The 12,341-nt window shown below is 33.0% G+C and overlaps 1 protein-coding gene across 3 annotated transcripts in view; it reads left to right on the plus strand.

The window, feature by feature from the left end:
- Positions 1-5,092: 5,092 nt before the first annotated feature.
- The window catches only part of LOC110093967 (50S ribosomal protein L17), a 25,365-nt gene continuing 18,116 nt past the window's right edge, over positions 5,093-12,341 (plus strand). For 2 of the 3 annotated variants that reach the window (XM_020819042.2, XM_028693305.1), the window contains exons 1-4: positions 5,093-5,228; positions 10,469-10,611; positions 10,707-10,761; positions 10,958-11,008. In XM_020819042.2, coding sequence (XP_020674701.1) covers positions 10,556-10,611; positions 10,707-10,761; positions 10,958-11,008 — 162 coding nt within the window. In that variant the 5' untranslated portion in view covers positions 5,093-5,228; positions 10,469-10,555. The remainder of the gene's footprint in view (positions 5,229-10,468; positions 10,612-10,706; positions 10,762-10,957; positions 11,009-12,341) is intronic. The other variant, XM_020819043.2, reaches the window with a different exon arrangement.

Consider the following 12,341-nt stretch of genomic DNA (forward strand, 5'->3'; position numbering starts at 1 on the left):
AAAATCATCCAGAAAACTAAAAATTTTAATTTGTCTGTCTTGGATCGTATAGTACGATCACACATCGTACATATAATCAGTTCAAAATTAAATTACTTGGATGATCCTGTACTAACCAATTTCATACTTTGATTTACGTATGTACGAATTGACATCGTATAATACGATCAGTTTAAAATTGAACAGATTCGTATGGTATGATTCTGTATGAACCGATTTTGTGCTTTAGATGATGTACTGTATGAATCCAATATCATACAATACAATCTGTTTTAACCAAATCATGCTTCGTTTGGTACAAAACTGGATGAGTCCATTTTGTACTCTGTATGTCGTCTGTACAAACCCAAGATCGTATAGTACGAATAGTTTATAAAATTGACCTATTCATATGTACGAACTGGTATGAACCCATTTCATATTATGGACATCGTCTATACGAACCTATGATCATACAATACAATCAGTTTAAAAATTTTTTAGTTTGTTTGGGAAGAACTAGTATGTAGCCATTTCGTACTCTAGACATCATATGTACGAAGACAACTTTGTACACTATGAACAATACCTAGAAAAAATTTTAGGTATGATTTGATTAACTCCGTTCTGGAGGAACACTCATGTCAAATCATCTCGTACAATTGACGATCATACAGTACGATTAGTTTAAAAAATAAAAGTTTTTACACTCCCCTAGTTTGTGTGCATGATTATCCAATTACAATCACACTCTCTCAGACTCAAGAAAAATATAAAAAGTATAGACTTCAATTATAATAAACTATAATCTAATATGTCTTGAAGTCTTCAAAAGTCTGAAGTATGATTTCCTGAAATGTTAGTATACACAAACAATAAAAATAATATTTCTAATATATGTTAGGAGAAACAGTAATCAACACAATAAGATTTTGGAATCATCAAAAACAAACATAATATAAAAATATATTTATGAAAACTAAGTTGCAATAGAGGTGACATGTGATTGCAATTTCTCAGTGTTAGTTTTTTGTCTAGATTTATTTTAAGTTGTTCTGCAAGACACACACCAATGTCTAGTTTATAGATACTGCATTAGTTGTAAGTGTGAGGAATCTTTTGTATCCAAAGCTAATTGAAGAGGAATAAAGAATTCATGTGAGCTCTCAGCTCTCTCTCCCTCTCTTCCTTCCCTCTCCCTCTCATCCAAGAAGAAACATCTCTTCCTCAAGAAATTCTTAGCACTATGTGATGCCAAAACCAATATAGTGTTAGATATACTTGATTTTTATGTTTAGATTATTGACATCTAAACTTTTCCTCATATTGAAAAAAGAGACATTTGAGAAGCTACGTAAATAAAATGTTCAACTCCCCTAAAAATTCTTCAATGAACTATTTTCATCCATGTAACAATCTATTATACATCCATGATCATTCACTCAGATATCCATAGGTTGTGATAATTTAAGTTTTAATTACATAGCACATTAATTAGTAAGAAATATGAATTGTACTGAAAGAACAAAAATAATTCTTCCATAACACTTTTAACTTATGATTTATGAATTAAAACCTCCAAAAAATTAAAATGGACATGGACCGATGTAAATATGTTTTCATTGCATTTACAAATCACTTAAATAAGACAATTTTCAAATCCCATAATACCCTGCTTATAACTTCCATCTACCACCAGGGTCTATTTCCTACCATCTCCACCGGCCACTCGACATCATTTACTCCCATTACTACCTACAACCACTATCACTCATGCTACCTTTGTCCTTGTTAACCTTATGAAATTAGGTTTGGAAGTATGGTTTTGATGGTCATAAACATACTTTGGTATGTACTAAGAATTCTATCTAAGTGTGCTCTAAGTTACTATAGAATAAGTTTATAACTGTTAATAAAATATCACGAACATTGAATTGCATTTATGACTCAAATAAAGCAAGAGGCTCGATTAACCTGAGTGCATCAAATATATTTTTTTAATTTATTTCGACTAAAAATTTTATTTTCTTTAAGATGTTGATGAAGTTAAGAAGATTAGCACGTTCTAACTATTAAAATTGAAAAATTAATTTGATCAAGGAAAAAAGATAAACTTATCATACAATCCGATTTGGTTCAATCTCAACTTCGACCTAATTTGAAAATTTTGATTGATAAAGTACAATCATTTTAATTGATCTATAGATATTATAAGATACATATCATATAGTAAGATAAGCCATATAAAGAAACTAAATAGATTTAATTAATCAAGCATTGAATGATTTATCTAAATATCATGTTGTATGATGGTGATCAAACATTAATATGATGTATGTTTAAGTTAAATTAATGATATAAATTAAGATAAATTTTGATTCAATTAAATATGTATAAAAATCATATCATATAATGAATATTATATATTATAAACTTCAGATCATATAATGAATTTAATTGATTGGACTACACAAACCAAATCACACAATGTGATCTATTGCAAATCTGATCTAAGGATTTTGATTTTGATTATAACAAACATTATTATGTATGTTGCTATATTTTTTCTGATTCTATGATATTCTGTTTAGTTTTGTGTGTACTAACATTTCAGAAAAATAATCCATCGTTCACTTGCAATTTTGATCAGCTCAAGACTGGGTAGACTAGGGTTATAGTATGTATTTTCAAATTTTTATGTATTTTTTCTTTCTTGAGTCACATCATATAATTTGGTGGATATCATTGATGGGTAACCTTACACACACAGGGGGAGAGAAAAATGTTTTGATAGATTTTTTTTCAACAAATTGTATTATACTTCTTTGGTTCGTACTATACAATTTGGTTTGTACTATATGACTTTGATTCAACTATATGATCTGTTTTATTCTATCAAAACCCTAGTTACCAGAGGTAAAAAAATATACTAACTTTATTCTGATTGTACGGTACGATTTGGTTCATAATGTACACCCTAATTAATATCTTACTTAATTTGACCCAAAAAATAAGGCAATCAAATCATGACATTATTATCAGCCAATCGTACTGTACAATATTGTTCGTATAATATGATCGATAGAGTATGACTTTGGTTGTCCCAAAGGTTATACCAAGTGAAAGTAATGAGTTATGTACTAATCGTATGATACAATACCCAAAGTTCTAAACGATCGACATAGTATGAAATTGGTCGTCCTAGAGATCGTACCAAATGAAAGCCATAATTTTTATACTAATCATGTTGTATGATATCCACAGTGATGGATGATCGACAGTGTACAAAATTGGTCATCCTAGAAGTTATCCCAAACGAACATATGGAATTTCTACAATTCGTATCAAAAAATCTTATGATCATATGGTAAGAAGTGTTATGAGTTTTGAATAGTTCATCTGAATGACTGTTCTCTTGTACTGGACGAATATAGTTTTGTACTGACCGTATTGTACGATGCTTGTATCGTACGATACAAATATAAGATGGATCTCTTAAAAATTAGGGTTTCTTGAAGCTCACTATTTAAGCCTCTCATATTTTTTATGAGAGATATTTTACTACTTAGACTTCAGGAGAGAGAGTTTTGTGAGAGAAGAGAGGGACAAGTTGTGAGAAAATTCACAATGTTGCTCTAAGCAAGAATCTTGCCTAGTATCTACAAGTGTCTGCCTGGATTCTCTATGACTTAGAAGAAGAAGTTCTTCAGTAAAGATCGTGGTTCTCTGACCATCACCTGGATGGTGAAAATAGAGTTGTGATTCTCTAACCATCACTTGAAGGGTGAAAATATAGTTGAGGTTCTCTGCTTGTAAAAGAGTCATGGTTCTCTGTCGCACCGAATTGATGAAATATCGTCTATACAGGCTTCCATGCATGCCTTGTTGTGAGAGCAAAATGAGACTAATTATTATTTAGTGTAATACTTGAAGAGGGAGTCTCCAAGGAGTTGGTGTAGGTCAAGTTGACCGAACCATTATAAATTATGGTGTGTTCATTCTGATTATTTTTCGCATTTTATTTTTCTACAATTATATGTGTGGTTAAAAAATATAGTTTATTTCGTTGTTATAAAATTTGCTTACTTCCACATCCGCTATATCGATTATCGAGTGTGGGTGTAAAGAGTTTTTTTTTAAATGATTTTTTTTCCTAAAGAATTTTTTTTTAATATCCAATTCATCCCTTTTTGGTTAGCTTCTGGCTAGTTCTTAAAGGTTTAACAACCTTTACGAACTTTCATGATCAATTAGAGATTTAAACTTTATTTCAAACTAGTCATAAGTACTTATTAACTTTATTAATACTATAAAGTGAGCAAAGCATGAACTTGCTTGAGCTTGAGTACATTTGTCAAAGGCATATACTGACCTATTTAAAATTATGATTATTTTAGTTTGGCTCGTTAGCTAATCAAATGAGCCTTATTGACCTGATTAATGAGCAATATTATTTAATGACTTGTTAATTAAACTAAATAAGTATTAGTGTGTCTTTTAATAACTAGTACATTGGCCTAAGAATAAGATTCTAGTTTAATTAAATATTAAACAAATAAGCAATTTTAAATAGCACAAACAAATATCATGTATTCATGAACATAAGCATTTTAATATAATTAATAAGGTTCTCATATAATCATGTAATTTTATTTTTTTTTTCTTTAAATGGTTATAAGCTAATCAAAAGTCGATAAAGTTAAAATTTTTCAATATCAATTGAATATTTATAAAAATATTCAATATATATGATTATTTAATTAATAAATGAGCTCTTATTAAAGCATTATTTGGGACGACTTTCTTATTAATTCTCAAAGCAATTTTCTAACATAAAACATAAAATTTTTATACTAAAAAACTGCTTTACAAAATAGTAAGAAATTCATTCCAAATGAAGCCTAAGTTATCATGAGCAACTTATAAGACATTAATTCATTTGAAGTTCTAAGCATACAAATGATCAAAAGTATATTTTAATGCATTAATTTATATCAAACAAAATAATTCTTGCATGTAATTTATATTTTTTTAATATTCAACCAAATAGCTCATTGTAGATATTATTTATTCTCAAATTTATTTGATATTTTTAAGTTTCCCATTTTACTTAAATGAGCTTATTTACCATTTTACCTTTAAAGCCCTAACCATTGTTCGCCCGCGACAGGTTTTCCTGCGCTTCTGTTCTGCTTCTCTATGCGACAAGGATAATCAAGGAGCTGAGCGAAAATTCGACTATCTGCTAGGTAAATCCTCCTAAAACTTCTCAAGACAAACCATAGTATTTTCTATCTTGAAATTAGGCTTAAAAATTCTTTTTTTTTTTTTTTTTGGAAATCTTTGGGAGCAACCATTTCTTATCTCTGGATTCATTTTCAGCTTAAGCAGGCCGTCTCTGAGTTTCTTCTCATTTCTCTTTCCTTTAGTTTAACTGTTTGATTGTTATGTTCTGTTTTTTCGTCGCTTTGAATTTAATAGGAGTTTTGAGTGATTGCTTTGAGAAATACAGAGAACTGCAAACCTTATTTTACTGTAGCCCATCTTCAATTCAATAACCACAAACTTATTCCTCATATTTCTATCAATGAGGCACCAGCTTTATCAATTTCTAATCTGATTTTATGCATCATACCATTTTAAGGGAGGATAATGCAGTAAATTAACCATCATGGTTGCTATTGCACAGTTAGAGAATTCACATCAGTTCAGTTTTTGTAGATTTATAAGGAAGCTTACCAGGTTTAAGATTTGAGATCAACCAATTTTCTTTTTAGAAATGTCAAATAAGCATGAAGTTTATAATATATTAGATATTATTGTTTTCTTGCGATTCTGGACCTTTCTTATTCAATTATACGATGTTATTAAATTATAAGATGATTAGAATGGAAGTTAGGAAAAAGTTTCAAGGATTTAAAGGTTTTTAAAAATGATTTTCGATATGCATATGATGGAATTGTTCTCCTCTTTTGAATTTTCAGTCTTTCACTAAAATACATCAAACATGTTCTGGAATTAGAAAACAAAGGGATGAGTTGCTCCAACCGCCTAGTTGAGAAATTTGGAAATTATTATTCTAATAAAAGTGTATCAAAAGTGGATTGGAAACTACTTTTTCTTGCATCTATAATATGCTTAGGATTGGGTATTATTATTGTTAAAGTTCGTGAAATGCATTATAAAAGAAAAACAAGTGAGTAATTTTTTTTTTGTGGGCATCGTGCAATGTTTATAAGTAAGGATGTTTAAATAAATTTATGGACTTTCATGACATTCAAATTTGAACATGGAATTTCATACATTTAATTAAAAGTCGATGCAGTCAAGAGTTGCCATTTTATATTTTCTTTATTTTCTACTTGTGTTTTTAGCTATCTTTCTTCAATGACTATTCAGATTTTTTTGTTGATCCTTCGTTTTCCCTATCAGCCCCTCGGTTTCCCAGCTATCTTTCAGTTTCCCTGTTGTCCACTTATTTCTTTGATGTTTTCTCGTATACTTGCTACTGTTTGGTCTTCCATAAGTGTTGTGATGCAGGATAGAAATGCGGCTTTGCTACGGAGAGGATCTTCTCTCCAAAATCTGAAATATTCTCTTAAGATTGTGAAAAAGATGAGAGCCCACCCTCAAAGAAAATCTGAAAAGTTTCAGATTTCAGTTGTTTGAGAGCCTAATTGAGAGAAGCAATGAAATCGGGATTTTAGAAAAAAAAAATTCAGCAAGGGGCCAGCCCGTATGAGGTGGTGGGAGGAAAAAGAATTTATATCCTAAGCCTTGGGGAGGAGTTCGGCCAGCAGGGGATAAAATTCCTTTGCTGGAATCTCAAACAGCCAAGGAATTTACTTAGGAACAGGTTTGGAAAGCAAAGTTACGGGCCAGGAAGGGGGAGAATAAGAGATTAAATCTTAACTAATTGATTTCTTAATTAAGGTAAGAAATAAAAGGAAAGGGGGAGGGAGAGGGGCCGATCCAAAGGGGGATGGAAGGATAGAATTTAATTGAATTTAAATTAGAGGTGGGCCCAACCAATCAATTAACTATTTGATTAAATCTGAAAACTGATTTCATATTTAAAAGATTAGGAACGTTTCCTAATTTAAGAACAAGTCATTTGGAAAGAATTCAAAATTCAAATGTCATGAAATTTGAATTGAAAGGGGCTTAATTTGGGGAGTTAATGAGGGAAAGAGAGGTTATTAAGTAATTAGGAAATAACTCCTAATTTACCCACCTAGGGGCTGGCGGCATGCATGGTCAAAGAGGGATTTGGTGAGAGCAAATAAAAGCTTCCTAATTTAAATGCATGAGATTGGAAAGATTTGCTTCAATCCTTTCTTAATTAAAATTTAATTAGGCATGAATTCAAAAAGTTTCCTAAAATAGGATAGGGAATTTAGGAAGGTTTATTTGAATTTCAAATCAATTGAGTTTGAATTTCAAACTATTTTCAAATTCATTCAAGCCTAAATTAGGAAACTTCAATGGGATGATGAAGGGAGGTGGTCGGCGGGTTGTGAAGAGGTGGCCGGCGGGATTGTGAAGAGGTGGCCGGTGGCTTGGGTGGAGGATGGGGATGTCGACAAGGAGAAAATAAAAAGATAACGAAAAAGAATAAAACCACGAACCCGGCCGTCTCCAAGGTTGGTGGGTGATACAATTTCCCTCTCCAAGGGATATCAAATCACGAGCCCGGACCCATCCTGCGGCTGGTGAAGACTTTGATTCCACTCACTAACGCTCTCTCACAAGAAGAACACAAGTGTGAAAAACACAAAATTTTCATATCAAATTAACCATCCTATTACAATAGCTAAAGGCCCTATATATAGGCCACAACATGAGAAAATAAAAATTACAAAATTGCCCCTTGGGCTACAACACTCAAATAAATTAACCTGGGGGTAAAACAAGAAATAACATAAAATAGAAACTAAAATGCAGAAAATAATTCATAAATGACAACTTAAATTAGAGCCGTCGATTTACGACGCCTCCTGTGATAGATGCGCCAGATCTTCTGGCCGATGTCCGCATCATGTTTTTTGGTCTTCCATAAGTGTTGTTTGGTCTTCCCTAAATGTTGTTTGGTTTTTCCTAAGTGTTGTTTGGTCCTCCTAAGTATTGTTTTGTCTTTCCTAAGTGTTGTTGTCTTTCCCTATGCTGGTTGTTTTCCCCCATGTTATTGTACTGCTATTTTCCTGTTGTTGGCTGCTCGTTTTCTCTATTGTGGTGGCTCGGTTTCCTTTTTGCTGATTTCTATGCAGGAGACTTTAAATGTGGGTTGTTTTGGGGGTTTTTAGTTGTTGTTTTGGTGGCACATTTATGTGATCTATTAAATATTATTCCCTCTTATTTCTACTATAAATTGTGGTTGATTTCCTTTGTGAAGAGTTAGGGACTTTGAAGAATTTTTAGAATGTGATCATTCAAAACCTGCTGGTTTTTCCTAGCTTGTGAGCTATCTTCTTCTCCATATCCTTCTAATATTTCATCTTGGACTTCTATCTATTTTTATCTCAACGGTTTCCATTACACCTGTATCTTTCTTCTCTAAAACTATTGTAAGTTTTAAGTTATCATTTCTTGTTCTATTATAAGTAGTGAGTGGTGTTTGTGCTGCTTTATTGTTGTGTTTGTTTGTGTTATTTAAGGTTTATGTGAATGAAAAAGAAGTGTGTTTTTATTTGCATTCCTAGAGCAAAGTCTATTTTTGGGCGGCATCAATTTGGTATCAGAGAGCTAGGTTGCATTAATTTAGTATCAGAGCTTTAGCTTGTCGGGTGAGTCTTCCTTTTTCTTAAAAAAAAGTACAATAAAAACAATCAACAAGTTGAAGTTCCAATTCAAGATGTATTTGAGCTCGCAATTTTAAAAAGTCAGCCATCTATTTAGCTGATTCCAAAGAATAACTTTTCATCAATAGAATGGGTTCTGCCTCAAGCAATTTGTATATATCCAATTCAGAATGAAATACTCAGTTTACAAAGACAACAGTATTTATGTAATGAGAAGTATAAAAATAAAAAACTGTTACTTTAGTCAGAGTTTGTACAAGAAAAAGATAAGATAAGAAGGAAATACGACATTCTATTGAAGGATGCTGAGAGGGAGTATTTTTATGCAAAAAAGGTGAAGATTCTGGAGAAATTTTGAAATATTATTTTGCACAAAGTTGTTGATCTTATTACAAATGAAGATGAACTAATTGATGATCTTGTTGAAGATGTTATGGACATTCATACTATCAGACAAGACAAGGTGTGCAACGATGATTCTGGGTTAAATGAAGGGGACATCCTTTGTTTGATTCTTCTTGAGTTGAAGCTAAAAAGTTGCAGATTCTTCATCCTGATATCTACTAGCGCGTTACTGAAACTCTCTCATCAGGAGATGAGATTCTTCCACCACGGGAGAGTAAATGCAGTCAAGAGTTGTCATTTTATGTTTTTTTTATTTTCTACTTGTGTTTCCAGCTTTCTTTCTCCAGTGACTTTTCATTTTTTTTCTTTTGACCCTTTGTTTTCACTGTTGGCCCCTCGGTTTCCCAGCTACCTCTCTTTGTTGTCTTTTCGTGTACCTGCTGTTGTTTGGTTTCCCTAAGTGTTGTTTGATCTTCCCTAAGTACTATTTGGTCTTCCCTAACTATTGTTTGGTCTTCCCTAAGTGCTGCTGGTTTTTTCTATGCTGGTTGTTTTCCCCATGCTATTGTCCTGTTGTTTTCATGTTGTTGGCTGCTCGTTTTCCTTATTGTGGTTGCTGGGTTTCCTCTTTGTTGATTCCTATGCAGTTGGCTTTAAATGTGGGATGTTTTTGTGGTTTTTAGCGGCTATTTTGGGGATCACATTTATGTGATCTATTAAATGCTATTCACTCTTATTTCTCCTATAAATTGGGGCTGATTTCCTTTGTGAAGAGTGAGGGACTTTGAAGAATTTTTGGAATGTGATCATTCAAAACCTGCGAGTTTTTTCTAGCTTGCGAGCTATTTTCTTCTCGCTATCATTCTTATATTTTGCCTTGGACTTCTATCTATTCTTCTCTTCATGGTTTTCATTCCACATGTATATTTCTTCTCTAAAACTATTATAAGTTTTAAGTTGTGTCGTGTCTTATTCTATTATAAGTAGTAAGTTGTGTTAGTATTGCTTTATTATTGTGTTTGTATGTGTTTTTTAAGGTTTATGTAAATGAAAAAGTAAGTGTGTTTTATTTGCATTCCTAGAACAAAGTTTGTTTTTATGTTGCATCAAAAGCAGTCATGTAAATATTATATAGATGTCTAATTTATAAACAACACGCAAACACCAAGGTTTTTGAAACAATAGAAACAATTTCAAAAGCAACTGCTTCAAAACATAACTCTATGTACAATATTTTCATGGTTGATTTTACAGGTAGCATCAACAACCCCAACCTCACCCTTAAGTCAACCATGCTTAATTGATGGAAACCTAGCTTCAAACTCATATGGTCTGTGTTTGTGCAGGACTGGTTCATTCCAAAGCAGATCCAAATTGAGCTAATCCTAGAAGGTTGGACTTTTTAGTCTCTAAACCCTCTTTTTCTACAGGGCATGACCAAGTTTAGGAAGCTTGGCCGTCCGGCGGCCCATCGCATGTCAATGCTCAGGTCTGCTCTGTCTGTGAACAGACTTTTCCTCCCCATTTTATCCAGCTCCTTGCCTCCTTGTGATTTCTTATTGATTTGACCTGTTCTTCCTACAGAACTATGGTGTCACAACTAGTTAGGCATGAACGGATTGAGACAACAGTGGCCAAGGTAGCATTTTATTTTATTTCATTTTTCTATTTTTGGCATTGAGTTGGGTTGGGATTTTGTCACTTATAATGGTCATCCGTTTTCTAGGGCATTGATTTATTGTTTGGTTTAACGAGTAATATTGTAAGGAAAGAAAGTTTTTTTTTCTTACACTTGTTCATGTTTGGACTTTTACTTCAAATCTTCTTCATGCAAGGCAAAGGAAGTTCGTCGTCTTGCTGACAGAATGGTACAGCTTGGCAAAGAGGTATGCTTTATCTTCCCTTTTTTTACAGATGCTTAAAGGCATTTTTCTATATAGATTCATACTATTTTTCCTCTAAATATATCCACGCTTCTATCATTTTAGGTGATATTTGGGTCTTTCAATGTCAATAAGTGGTTTTCTTTATTAAAGGTACCATATTAAAGTATATGGATGCTTGATCGAGTGTTTAGCTAAATGTTTGATATCTAGTTGTTTGCAATAGTAATTATAGGGTTTGAAATGCTCTGTATGTCGGTCAAGTTACCCAGAATAAACATATTTTTTAGTACAACAGTGTTTAAAGCAAAAATATTGATCTTAATGCTTATTGTAAAAAAAAAAAAGCTGATCTTCGTTGCTTATTTAGATGATAGATGCAAGATCCGATATGATTTATGGTAAAGTGTTTTGTAAAAGATAATTTGATGGCCTTGGAAACATTTTTTGCTTTTTTCCATCTTACATTGAATTCAACAGCTAGCTCGTAATCATCATCATTAGCCATTTAGGGTAGCTTTATGAATTCTCAATTTTCAACTGTTCTGGCTGAGACCTGCATGAAGATTCTACATGACATGTCCTATATCAGTATTATAATGCCCATTTGTTAAACATCAATATATTTCATTGGATTCTAAAATGGTTCAAGAAAATTGTGAAGAATGGGCTTACCAACATGAAAGACCAACCAACAATCATCAGTCTACTCAACGAGAAGAAGGAACTCCAAAATAGTCAAGCTTGGTAACATAAATAAGTGGTCTACAAATATGTAATGTTCTTTACTTTATTTTGTTCTTTTAGTATGATAGACCGGGTTTAGCTATTTTATTTTAAGGTATGTATTAGGTGGACTGGAACTATATTTGATGTAGGGCTAGCATGTGAAGACTTGCTGTTGACCTCTGGATCAAATCCAAAAGAGCAAAAAAGAGAAAAAAAAAAAAAAATCCAACGTGCATACCTATAAATCGTTGAGTCCCCAAAATCTGCCCGAAATCCTCCGTAAATCCTGTTGATCGGCGCCGTCTGCGTCATTTCTCCTTGAAATCTGCCGAAATCTCGCGACGTTGCCTCGATCGAATGACTGCTCGCGTCATTAAATACCGCACCAACGCGAAGGCTCTCGGCTCTCTCCCATTCGCAAGTCCACAACTCTTCTCCCCACATCCGACGTGATCTCCTCCCCCTCTCACGACCCTTCTTCCTTCTCCAAACCGAAGCCTCCGCTCCTACTCTTTCACTTCCACGACGTCCAGCTCGCCGACGCCTCCTCCCGTCGAGCCTGATCCCGATCTCAGAGAAGCAGAGAGAGAGAGAGAGAGAGAGCAGT

This window comes from Dendrobium catenatum, unplaced genomic scaffold (assembly GCF_001605985.2).
Source record: "Dendrobium catenatum unplaced genomic scaffold, ASM160598v2 fragScaff_scaffold_0, whole genome shotgun sequence".
Lineage (NCBI taxonomy): Eukaryota > Viridiplantae > Streptophyta > Magnoliopsida > Asparagales > Orchidaceae > Dendrobium > Dendrobium catenatum.